General features: G+C 35.9%; 1 protein-coding gene across 1 annotated transcript in view; it reads left to right on the top strand.

Annotated features, from left to right (window-relative positions):
* The window catches only part of ATF6 (activating transcription factor 6), a 208,030-nt gene that overhangs the window by 48,042 nt on the left and 146,564 nt on the right, over positions 1-13,424 (top strand). Inside the window, exons 8-9 of the mRNA XM_011952980.1 lie at positions 9,826-10,011; positions 11,266-11,357. Of these exons, the coding sequence (XP_011808370.1) occupies positions 9,826-10,011; positions 11,266-11,357 (278 nt within the window). The remainder of the gene's footprint in view (positions 1-9,825; positions 10,012-11,265; positions 11,358-13,424) is intronic.

The following is a 13,424-nucleotide window of genomic DNA, read 5'->3' as shown; positions in this document are numbered from 1 at the left end:
ATGAAATACTTCTCTCTCCTTTCTCTAATTTCCATTCTCCACTACACTTGATCTTAGCCAAAAGGCTGAGAAGCAATCTCTAATTTCCATTCTCAAAACCTTGTGGGGACTCATTCTAGGGAGACAGTCCTTTTATGCCCCAGAGGCTTTCTTGCAAATCAGTTTTCCTGTCTGGTAGTCATTCTTACTAGTTTTGTGTGCATTCTTCCGGAGACAGTTCTTTAATATATAAGTACTTATAGTTTTATTTATTGATGTATTTTATAGAAGAGGTACTATACTGTACATGTCATCCTGCAGCTTGCTTTTCTCACTTACACCTTAGAGATCTTTTCATATCAGTGCATAAAAAGTTTCCTTCTTGTTCTTTTTTTTTTTTTTTTTTTTTTTTAAGACTGTCTGTTGCTCTGTTGCAGTGGTGTGCCTGGGCTTAAGCAATCCTCCTGCCTCAGGCTCTTGAGTAGCTAGATATGTGCCACCTGGCTAAATTTTGATGTTTTTTTGTTTGTTTGTTTTTTGTAGAGATGGGGGGTCTTGTTATATTGCGCAGGGTGGTCTTGAACTCCTGGTCTCAAATGATCCTCCTGCAGTGGCCTCCCAAAGTGCTGAGATTACAGGCATAAGCCACCGTGCCTGGCCTTTTTCTTATTCTTTTAATACCTGCATTTTAATAGCTACATAGTAACCTACTTCGTAGGGGTGCCATAATTACTGTAAAATTTTGCAGTGTTTTTCTTTATAAACATTTCTACATTGAATAATTTGGTACTTATTTCATTTTGTTCATATACAAATATATCTATGGGAGAAATTTTTAGAATTGGATTTGCTGGGCCAGAAGGTAGGTACTTGTTCAATTTTGATAGATTTTACCAAATGGTCCTCCATTGAGGTATTTCTAATTGAGAAGTCACAGGGCTTAATGGAGTCCTTGCATGAGTTTCAGTGTTTCCATAATCAGCATGCTGTATTAGTCAGTTCTCACACTTCTATAAAGAAATACCTGAAACTGGATGATTTATAAAGAAAAGAGGTTTAATTGTCTCATGGTTCTGCAGGCTGTACAGGAGGCATGACTGGGGAAGCCTCTGGAAATTTACAACCATGGCTGTGGGTGAGAGGGAAGCTGGCACATCATACATGGCTACAGCAGGAGAAACACAGAGAAGGGGAAAGTGCTACACACTTTTAAACAACCAGATCTTATGAGAACTTACGATCATGAGAATAGCAAGGCGGAAATCTGCCTCCATGATCTAATCGCTTTTCACCAGGCCCTTCCTCCAACATTGGGGATTATAATTCAACATGAGATTTGGGTAGAGGCACAAATCCAGATCATATCACACCCTTTTACCCCACCTCACCCCATCCCTCATATAGTTGTTAGCAATGTGCATGTGCATTTGTCTGGGGAGTCCATAACCTCTTTTGTTGTCTTTTTTTTTTTTTTACAGCTTCATTGAGATAAAATGCACATTCCATAAGGGTCACCCTTTTGAACTGTACAATTTAGTGGTACCATCACTGCTGTCTAATTCCAGAATATTTTTGTCACCCTAAAAAGAAAACCCCATGGTCATTAGTCATAGTCTTCCTCATTCTTCCCTTCCTGTAGCCCCTGGTAGCCATTTAATCTGTTTCCTGTCTGTGTGGAGTTGTCTGTCCCAGACATTTTATATGAGTAGAATCATATACTACGTGCCCTTTTGTGTATGGCTTCTTTCACTTACCATATGTTTTTCAAGCTTCAGCCATGTTGAAGCATGTATCAGTGTTTGTTCTTTTTTATGGCTGGATAATATTCTGTTGTATAGATATACCACATTTTTGATAATCCATTCATCACTTGGTAGATATTTGGGTTGTCTCCACTTTTTGTCTGTTATGAATAATGCCACTTTGAACACTCATGTACATTTTCACTGTCTTTTAAGAACCATTTTTAATATATAAAGGTATAAATCAGTGAGAAAAATGTAAAGTCAACAATCAATGGACAATATATACAAATAGATAATTCACAAAGAAGAATGGTAAATTTTAAAAATGAAAGTGTCGATGGCTGTGTATTCTTGAAGAGGTATTCCCTCTGAAAGATTACTGTTTTATCACTATGTGAAAGAGTATTAATTGTTAGCAGGAGAGATCTTGTGGCTGCTTACAGGTAGTCCGAGAATGATATTCAAGAATTTGAAGTGTTATGGTTAGACTTTTCTGTGGCTCTTATCTCCCTTGAGTATGAGTTCTAAAGGAAAGTATCTTATGGCTTCTTATAACTTCCCAGTGTGTGTACACTACAGCTGTGTGTATGTGCGCTCCCACATGTTAAACTTTGGTTATTATATGGTTGCACATGTTAAACTTTGTATTTGGTTATAATTTTAAATTTCAAAAAGTACAAAAACAAAAATAGTACAGAGAACACTCAGGTATTCTTCAGCCAGATTCACCTGTTGTTAACCTTTTACCCAATTTGCTGGCTTATTCTTTATCTACCTACCTACCCATCCATCTAGCATTCATCCATCCATCCACCCACCCACCCACCATCCAACCATCCATCCATCCATATATACACAATTTTTTTCCTGAACTATTTTAGGGTAAGTTACATACCTCACAGTATTTTACCCCTATTTTTTTCAGTGTGCATTTTCTAAGAATAAGTACATTCTTTTATCAACTTCAATAATTTACATTAATAAAATAGTTCAATCACCTGTCAATATTACAATTCTGTCAGTCGACCCAATATTTACTGGATTTTCACAAAGTCCTTGTGAAGGGGGCATTTATTCCCATTTTACTACTGAAGGAATCAACTAGCTAAGTGATTCAACAAATGTCATATTGCTAAGATGGCTAATGTTAATAAAGTACTATGTGCCAGGCACTTTTCTAAGTGCATAACTTGTAAATACTGTCTTTAAATCTTATAACGGCTCTTTGAAATGAATCAGGACCCTGAGGAATACAGAGTAAGGAACAGACAGAGTGCTCAGGGGAATGTTAAGTTTTTTTTTTTTTTTTTTTTGTTGAGACGGAGTCTCGCTCTATCACCCAAGCTGGAGTGCAGTGGCCGGATCTCAGCTCACTGCAAGCTCCGCCTCCCGGGTTCCCGCCATTCTCCTGCCTCAGCCTCCTGAGTAGCTGGGACTACAGGCGCCCGCCACCTCGCCCGGCTAGATTTTTGTATTTTTTTTAGTAGAGACGGGGTTTCACCGTGTTAGCCAGGATGGTCTCGATCTCCTGATCTCGTGATCCGCCTGTCTCGGCCTCCCAAAGTGCTGGGATTACAGGCTTGAGCCACCGCGCCCGGCCGGGAATGTTAAGTTTTAGGCTCTTTTTCTGCTTCTGTAGTGACTAAATAAGATTTCATGCTTTTGTGTGTGTGTGTGTTTTAATTTTAAAACTTAAAATCTGAAAATGGGAGCTGGAAAAGGAGCAAGTATTTTCAATATTGCTTTAGTTGCATGATATATCAGAGCAGCTGTGAGTTACATTCTTGATGGAAGTAATAATTTTGCCTCCCCTCTCTCTCTCTCTCTCTCACATAATTTTCCTGAAAGCCGTATTTGTATGGTACATTATAGCTTACAGAGAACCTTCATGTCTATTACCCATTTGATTCTCACCCCATTTGAGGTGAGATCATTTGACCACTTATAATTGAGTTAGGATTCAAGCCTAGCTCAATTATAACTGGTCTTCTCCTAATCCAGTGCTGTCGTCCTTACTCTGTGCTCCATTAATAGAGGCTTTACTTTCAAGGTAGTCCTGATGCAGCTCAGACTTTAAATTACTCAAGTCCTTTGCTTACAACTTTATGGGAAAACAAAAAAGAAAAGAAAAAAGAAAAAGAAAAAGAACAAGTTACCCAAATCTCGAAACTTGGTGCTACCTTTTTTCTCCCCTTACAAATGTTTTTTCTTAATTCATAAAAATTAAGATAGTTTTAAGATTTAATTTTCAAAAATTAAGATAGTTTTAAGATTTAATTTTTAAAAATTAAAGTAGCAGATAGTTTTAAGTAATGAGGGACAAAGTTTTAGAAAGATTGACCTTATTTGAATAATTTGGTGGTATCAAATGAAACCTTTAGCAAAACTAATAAGATCCATATTTTATTATATAGTAGTCATTATTGTGCTACATCGTTGTGCCAATTAAATTAAGTGTATCTATTTAGCAGCGGCTCTAGAATTATTTTGTTTTTGGATTGGATGAGACCTTTAGAGGACTAATGCAGTGGCTTTAAACTTTTTTATCCACAATCCACAGTAAGAAATATATTTAACTTCTCTTTCTCTCTTATACACAATCTCATGAAACAACTCTTACTACGTATAAAGCACCTTTTTTCTTTTATTCTATCCTGTGTTTTTCTGTCAAATTGTTTTTAAAGGCTGTAGTGATTTACTAAATTGATAAACCTGATATTGGGTTATAATAATGTCAAAAGCACTATTCTGGCTTAACTGTCTCTTTTTACTAATATGTAAATCGACCCTACAAGGCGACATGACTTTTCTTTTTTTTTTTTTGATCGTCCAATTAAGTCATTGCAATGCTGGGTCAGGAATTAAGGACACTTAACTTCCAATTTTGTATTTTCATTTAATGACTTAAATTACTATTACTTTTATTAGTTACATCAGGTATTTCTTTTGTTTAGTTTCATCAAGTATTGCTTTTATTTAGTTACATCAAGTGGAGTCATTAACTGAAATAACAGGAAACCATTTTGTGGCTCCTTTGAAGATCCCTGTGTACAGGACTTGGGTCCCTCCATTCTTCAAGAGGCTGTGCCCATGGTGTGGCTTTCCTAAGAGCATCTGGTGCATACTCCTGCTTTTACCTCTCTTTTGGTTGTTCTTTACCTTCATTCAGAAGATGAGATTGGTAGGGTAGCCCCATCCTACAATCTAGCAGGGACTTTGTCTATTATCTGTTCTCATCCTGGAAATTATACTACATATCAGAAGGCATTCTTCATTTAAAAAATTAGAAGGAAATAGTTTGCAGGATGAAGATTATCTCCTTGATAATCTGCCACATAAATGGTTCAGGTTGCCAGTATGAAGCTTCTTTAATTTTTGGCAAATGGGAACTGGTTATATGCATACATACACACAAAACTTAATAGAAAAAGTAAAATAAAATTTTGACTGTCATGAGATTGAGAAGAGTAGAGAAAGTGGAAGTCTACATTTTTTCTTTTTTTCGGCTTTAAACAATTTAATGAGAAAAAAGAAGTGTACGTAAGATTCTTAACAAAAATCAAATTAAGTTTTTAAATGTATTTGAATATTTAAGTAGGATTGCCACAAATTAAATTTGTCAATGATTTTAACTATATGTGTTTTTAAAGAACGTATCTATAAATATGTTTACTGCAACACATATGCAATAATGTATGTTATGTAATTTTTATTTAATTGAAAGATTGTATTTTTATTTTTGGTCAGATGCAGTGAAGAGGTTAATCAGTAATGGCTTCCACTTTATCTATCAGTTTAGAGGGCAAGATTCAGCCAAATGAGAATAAGAACTGTTAGAAAGTTGTGCAACAAATCAGTGATTACTGTGTGATTCATCCATAGGTTATCGATACTTGATCTGACTTGAATTTATGTGAAATATTCGAATGTATTTCTTAGCATAAAAATCCCATTTTAATTTTTTTTTTTGGAGCTAGGCTTTTACTCTGTCACCCAGGCTGGAGTACAGTGGTGCGATCATGGCTCACTGCAGCCTCAACCTCCTGGGCTCAAGTGATCCTCCTGCCTCAGCCTCCAGAGTAGCTAGGACTACAATTGTGCACCACGATGCCCAGCTAATTTTTCATTTTTATAGAGACGAGGTCTTCCTATGTTTCCCAGGCTGTTCTTAAACTCCTGGCCTCAAGTGATCCTCCTGCCTCAGCCTACCAAAGTGTTGGGATTACAGGTGTGAGCCACCACTCCTGACTCCTATCTAATATTATATCTAATTTGATTTATAGTCATTGAGCTTATCTCTTAGCGACATCACAGAAACAAGGCTTTAGTCAATTTTGTTAATAAAAAGAGACTGTCATAGCTTTCAGTGTTTATCAATCAATAAGGTTTTCAAAATTAAAACCTTAAATTAAATTGATAATTAGATTAAAACGAGCTGGGCCAGCACTTTGAGAAGCTGAAGCAGGAGGAGGATTGCTTGAGCCCAGGAGTTCAAGACCAGCCTGGACGACATAGAGAGAGCCTATCTCTACAAAAATATAAACTAGCCAGGCACGGTAGCATGCATCTGTAGTCCCAGCTACTGGGGAGCCTGAGGCTGGAGGATCTGTTGAACCTGTGAGGTTGAGGCTGCAGTAAGCCGTAATTGTGCCACTGCACTCCATCCTGGGTGGCAGAGTGAGATTCTGTCTCAAAAAATTAAATTAAAAACAAAATGTGGACGTACTGAAACTTTGACTCTTACATTGATTCAGCCTTCAAAGGAACTTGTCCATTTGTGAAAGTTTTCCTTTTATATAAGTCTTTCGTACAGTCAAATAAGTGTTTACTAAATGAAACACTACATTTTATAGTGCAGTGGCACTGAAAGGAAACTATTTTGCAGCCGTGGAGTTTTTTTCTTTTGTTCTTTTTACTTTTTCCAAGGCAAGATGCCTGGTAGGAGAGTTGTCTGGAGGCAGGATGATCAGAAGCAGGAACTGGCCAGCTGTTTGCTTATTTCAGTCTGTATTATATCATCTGATATGCCCATAAGGGAGATGTGTCAATTGGTTAATGGGCCAGAGTATTGATTTTATGTTTTCAGATTGCTAACGGAGAGATTAGGCTTCCAGATACAAGCAGTTCCACAAGTCTCTGTTTTCAGACAGGCGTATAATTAAAGTAACCACACAGTTCTCTGAGGTTCGAGTTCCATGCTGTGATGAAGCCTCTCTATTTGGTATTTAAAAGCAGTTTGAAGCTGTTGTGTAAGTATCTCTGGACTTGGAGTCAACTAACCTAAGTTCTAGCCTTGGCCCTTCTACTCTCTTAACAGTGGATTAAACGATGAGGCTTATTTTAAAGAATCTTGAAAACTATAGTAATTTCAACAAGAGGAGATTAATTGAATGTATTATGAAACATCAAGATAATTGAAAATCTGTGCTGCCATTATTACATGTCAGAAGTCATTGTGATACATTGTATGTGCAAAAGCAGTTTACCAAACAGAATTACATACAGTGTAATCATTTTTTTCTATATAGGAAAATACCCGCTTTCCCCCTGCTTAAAGAAATACCAGACACCACAATGTGTATATGTATTTAGCCTAAAAATCATATTTTTTTTGCCTAGGAAGTATAGAATGATTTAAATATTTTATATTCAGATAGCTGAAGATGGCTTGCTGAGATAAAACATTGGAGCCCTGTGTTTGGTGATTGCTGTGGGTTTCATTTATTTTTACTGTCTTTACCCTCTGTATTTATTGGTAGTATTGAATATTTATTTTCAGAACTATTATAATATATCTTTTTCTATGGGAGGACATGAATATTTGACCACAGATGGTTTTCATTGTTTTAGTATGAGGCATGTGGATTGACAGCCTTTGAAACTTGAATGCTGTGTAATATGCAGGTGCTTTTATTGTTTATAGAAATACCTAATCCTTGTTTGAAATTTATTAAATGGTATGCCATCTGTAAGCCCCTCTAAATTCCACAGATTAATTAGCCTTTAAAGTCAGGTTGCATTTTGTCTAACTTTTAGTATAAACTCTTCCATCTGGGAACTTTCACTTTTATGTCACTGTTCAGTGTTCTGTGTACTTCAGCACTCTAGTATTAATTATGGACACTGGCATTCTAAGTAACAATGAAGATCACTAAAAATAAAAGTAGACGGAACAGAGTGGCATTGTCCAGAGAATAGTTTGCATTTGGTGAATAATCAATCCATCATGGCTTTGCCATTGCTCTTTGTATGTGCATGTGTGAGTGTGTGTGTGTGTGTGTGTGCGCGTGTGTATGTGTTTAGCATTACTTACAAGTGAGATAGTTATTATGCAGGGAAATTTTTACAGATGATGGTTTCATAAAAATCAGGATTTTTGTAGTTTAAATAAAAAACACCCTTTTTGACATTTCATGTAACATTTCTTTTCCTTGTGGGTTCTGATTTAAAGGTTGTTGAAAATATTTGGTGTTGGGAGTTCACTTGGTTGGCTTTGGCATACTTCTCTTTCTAGGAAATGTAGTATCAGGGTGGGAATTGTGTTGTTGTTTTAAAAGAAATAGATTACGTTCTTTAACTTTATTTACTGGTCTCAGTAAGAGTTATTGAACACTCTAGAGTAGAGTGTTACTTTTTAAAGTCTATTGCAAAATATATAGAAATTAGTAATGCAGCCATCCGTATACTCATACTAATCAATTTAATGTAGGTTGGTGCTTTTTATGGACTTAATTTTGCCACCGCTCTCACTTCCCCAAAGAAATTAGACTAATGTGTAATAATAGGCTTCATAACTTAATTTAGAAGATATAACAAAAATAATTTTGCTCAGTAAGTTTCTGTTGTAGTAGATATTGTTGGTATAACCTACAAAAAAGTAGGATCAGATGTGGTTTGGCTTTCAACCTATAAAATTCAGGTGGGGAAAGAGAGAGAGAGTTAACATTCTTGAAACAATTGAGAGCATTAGAGTGTTCCAGTGTATCCTCCAAATTCTAAGGGTATAAGATGTTCAGAGAAAATAAAAAATAAGGGTGAGTTAGAATAATTGAATTTGAATGGGCCTTGGAATTAGATTAGTGGAGGGAGGAGATAGCATTCCAAATGGAAATAAACTATGTGAATAACGAAACAAGTTAGACATGTATGGAGATTATGGAGTAGCCTTAAATGATACGATTGGAGGAATGTGGCTTGAATAGCTGTAGATTTAGGGCAGAAGGTCTGGTTAGGCAGGGGGAGGTCACAATATGGAAGATCTTAAAAGAAAAGATGGGTAGCAGGGATATATGACTAGCTTGATTTTGCAATTGAGTAGTAAGATAAAAATATCTTCTTGGGAGAAGTTATCTAAGAAATGGTAGACAGGATGAGATGGAAAACAATTGAAATAGGAGTCTGTTGCAGTAGTACAGGGATGAGTTAATGAGTGCCTGTATTAGGAGAATGGAAGAGGGAATAGAGAGAAAGAAATAACTGAGACACATTTTCACTGGAGTAAACTTGGTCATTAGTATATACTTTTAACATATTCAATGAGTGAATGAGGGATTAAGAAGGACTGAATATAGTGAATAAAGAAAAATAATAGTTATTATTGATAGAAGTTACTATTGATAGAAGATGAATAGATTTTTTAAAAATCTAGTTAAAGGGAGATAATGAGTTCAGTTTGCACATAATGGATTTGAAGTGGTAATAACTGTGTAAGTAGAAGTGGCCTTATAATTAATTGAATATATGGTTCTGGGGCATAGCCATTTCAGGGCCAGAGATGTAGATTTAAGATGTATGTATATATGCGTATATATTTAAAGATACTTTCTGAGGGAGTTTCTAAGGGGAAAATTAGAAGATTAATACATGAGCCTTAGAAAATATCAGAGGAAATTATTTAACATTTGGGTTTTAGAAGGCCTCATTTAACCATTTGATTTTAACATATTTAGTTTGAGCAGTGTTTTTTCAAACCTGTTTTGAAACAACTAGTAACCTGTTCTTTGAAAAAACAGTTAAAAATAATTGTAAAAATTAGTATATTCTGATCTATTTCATCTGATTCTAAAACCAGGATATTCTGATTCATTGTAACTTTTTCTAGATTGCTGTGCTAAGGAGACAACAACGTATGATAAAAAATCGAGAATCTGCTTGTCAGTCTCGCAAGAAGAAGAAAGAATATATGCTAGGGTTAGAGGCGAGATTAAAGGCTGCCCTTTCAGAGAACGAGCAACTGAAGAAAGAAAATGGAACACTAAAGCGGCAGCTGGATGAGGTTGTGTCAGAGGTAAGTGTTAGTAATAGGGCTGGGTCGAGATGGGCTAAAGTATCCCCTGGATAAATACATAGATAAACTTTTACATTTTAAATTAAATTGTGTAAACAATTGTGCTAGGAAAAGGAGGGTACAATCAGTCCTAAAACATTTGCAGTAAGGATGAAGCCTTTGAAGAGGACCCTTTGAATTACACTCTCCAGTCTACATAGAAAAGTTGTCTCCTTTTCCTGGGTTTCTCTTCACTCATTGCCTTAGCACCCTCTTTTCTGACTAAATGAATCACATTGAGGCTTCTAAATAGCCCTGCCATATTTTCCCTTTTAAAAAAGAAAACAATATGAAATAAAAGTGTTTTTATTTTTTCTCAGTCCACGTAACAACTAATGTGATTTTGCATTCTGTTACTATGCTGACTCCAAGACGGTTAATCTCCTCAGTTCTATTCGGGAAATTTACTGTTTTCAGAATTTCTCACTGCAGTGCTGAACCATACAGATGCCTATCGAATGGGACTTCTTACACTATTCTTTTTCTCTTGGCCCTGAGTACATGGGTATACTCCTGTATTTTACTGAAAACAATGATTTAAAAGGTTAGGGAGGCAAACTATAGAAGTGTCTCAATATTCTTTGGGGATCCATAAAAATATAAAAATGCTGATTCTGGCCGGGCATGGTGGCTCACGCCTTTAATTCCAGCACTTTGGGATGCTGAGGCGAGCAGATCACGAGGTCAGGAGATCAAGGCCATCCTGGCCAACATGGTGAAACCCCATCTCTACTAAAAATACAAAAGTTAGCTGGGTGTGGTAGCGCACACCTGTAATCCCAGCTACTCGGGAGGCTGACTCAGCAGAATCGCTGGAACCCGGGAGGCGGAGATTGCGGGGAGCCGAGATGGCGCCACTGCACTCCAGCCTGGCGACAAAGTGACACTCCGTCTCAAAAATATATATATACGTATATATATTGAATTCTTTCCTCTTGGGTGAAGAGGCAGCTGCAATGGAGTGGCTGCTGTGTTTTTTCTCTTCTGCTTCTCTCCTTTTCTCTCCCTGCTAGAAAAGGGAACTTGGAAGTCTCTGCTCTAGTCTTGAAAAGTATTATTTCTTCACCTTTGATGTTTTTTTAAAAAAATAAGACAAGGTATTTATAAGACAAGGTATTTACGTAACTGGTAAAGAGGAAAATTCTAATCTTAAGTGTTGCTTTTTCTGAAATTGATGTGTAGTTTAATTGTATTTAATGTGGTCATTTCCTTTAGAACCAGAGGCTTAAAGTCCCTAGTCCAAAGCGAAGAGCTGTCTGTGTGATGATAGTATTGGCATTTATAATCCTGAACTATGGACCTATGAGGTAAGTGAATAGATATTTGTTTTGGATACTAATGCTAAAAACTTAAATTCTCATTATTCTTTAGCTTTCATCATAAACTAGAGAAAAAAGATTTGTTTTTCAAGATGTGTAAAGAGTAATGAGACAGGAGCCATGCCTTCAAAGATCTCATGATCCAGCTGGGAGGAGAGACAAGTAGAAGGATGACTATGGTATAATGTGATGAACATAATAATAACAGTGTTAATAAGTCCTAACATGATACAGAGTACGAGTTCCTTGAGGTGAAGGTTCTTGTCGTATTGATGGGTACTCAATACGTTTTTTGTTGAGTGACTGAGTTATAAGGGAGATACCTACGAAGGAAGCTGAACATTGAACTGTGATATCAGTTTGCCATGTGCAAAGTATGATAAGGGCATGCCAGGCAAAGGGAACAGCATGTTTAAAGGCACAGTTATGAAATGGTATGACATGATCATAAAAAAGTAAAAAGTTCAGTGTATCTTGTATATGTGGGGAGTCTGCATGAGGCTAGATATATGACTAGAGGTATAGGTGCTGCTGTGTACGATGAGGCACCCCTAGATTTTAGGTGGAGGGTAACATAATCAGCTTTGCATATTAGGAAGAGGATTTTCAGGGTTGTATTGAGTATAGACTGGAGTGAAGAGAGACTATTGGCAGAGAAAGCATTAGAAGACTATTGAGGTATTTCAGGTAACAAATGAGAGTCTGAACTTACACTATGGTTAGAAAGGATGGGCAATCTTAGGGTACCTCTCTTATGTAGATTTTGTGGGATTTGTTAACTGGTATAATGTGGGACATGAAGAAGAAAAGAGGGAAGTTAAGGATAATTCAAAAATTTCTATCTTGAGGGACCGAATGGTGGTGCTGTCATTTGAGGAAGCAAACATAGACAGACAGATAGTTTTATGAAGAAAGACAATAGTTTTTAAGTATAGTAGGTTTGTGGCACTGACTAGATATTGAGAATTAACATTATAAATAGGTAGGTAGACTGACAGACAGATAATGTTAGTGAAGTAGATGGGATTATCCAAGGAGAACAAGTAGAGGAAGGAAAGTAAGAAGAATCTGTGGGACACCAGTATGAATTGGGAGAAGAAATTAGGGAATCACAGCAAATTAGGGGAAGAACTGAAGGAAAGTAGCTTTTTGAAGCCAAAGTAAAAAGAGTTTCAAGCAGGTCTTGGGCAGTGGTATCACATGCTGCTGAGAGCTTGGGAGACACAGAGAGCTGAATTTGGCAACTATCAGATCACTTGTAATCTTGGAAAACAGATTTAGTAGGATTAGGCATGAAGAAGTCTATATTAAAATTGGTTGAGAATTGAAAGGAGTTAAAGTTGAATAATCTTTTTTAAAAAAACATTTTGTTATGAAGATTTTCAAATATACAGGAAATTTGAGAAAATAATATAATCAACCCCCTGCTCTCATGACATTTATAATCTAATATAGGTGACATATATTAATCAAAATGATTACACAAATAAATGCAAAATTGTAATGTTAGGTGCCATGAAGGAAAGGTACATGATATCATAAGGCCATATAATAGGGTCACTTGACCTAGTTAGGGAAGTAAGGCAAGGTTTCTCTGAGAAAGAAGTGATTGGCTTAAGATCTTAAAGAAGATTAGGAATTATTTAGGTAAGATACAGGAAGAACATTTCATATAGAATATATAAACATCTATACCCACATTTGTGTTGTGTCTTTGTGTTTATATGTATTTAGTTTAAAAATTTTGGTTTTACATGAAAGAATTATATACAAATTGTGCTTTCTTTAAAATATGTGAATACATTATTCTCTTTTAATACTACATAATTTTTTTGTAGTGTAAATGTGCCATAATTTAGCAGTTCTCAAACTTTAGGTCTTGGGAACCCCTTTGTAGCCTTAAAAGTTACCAAGGATCCTTGATTTTGTGGTTTATGTATACTGGCATTTATTATGTGATAAATTAAAACTTTAAAAATAAAATTAGAAAATTTTTCATTTAAAAATAATGAACCATAAACCATTACTTTACATGTTTTTTTTTTTTTTTTTTTT

The sequence above is a fragment of the Colobus angolensis genome, unplaced genomic scaffold (assembly GCF_000951035.1).
Source record: "Colobus angolensis palliatus isolate OR3802 unplaced genomic scaffold, Cang.pa_1.0 Scaffold354, whole genome shotgun sequence".
NCBI classification, from domain to species: Eukaryota; Metazoa; Chordata; class Mammalia; order Primates; family Cercopithecidae; genus Colobus; species Colobus angolensis.
This window is presented reverse-complemented; position numbering and strand designations above follow the sequence as displayed.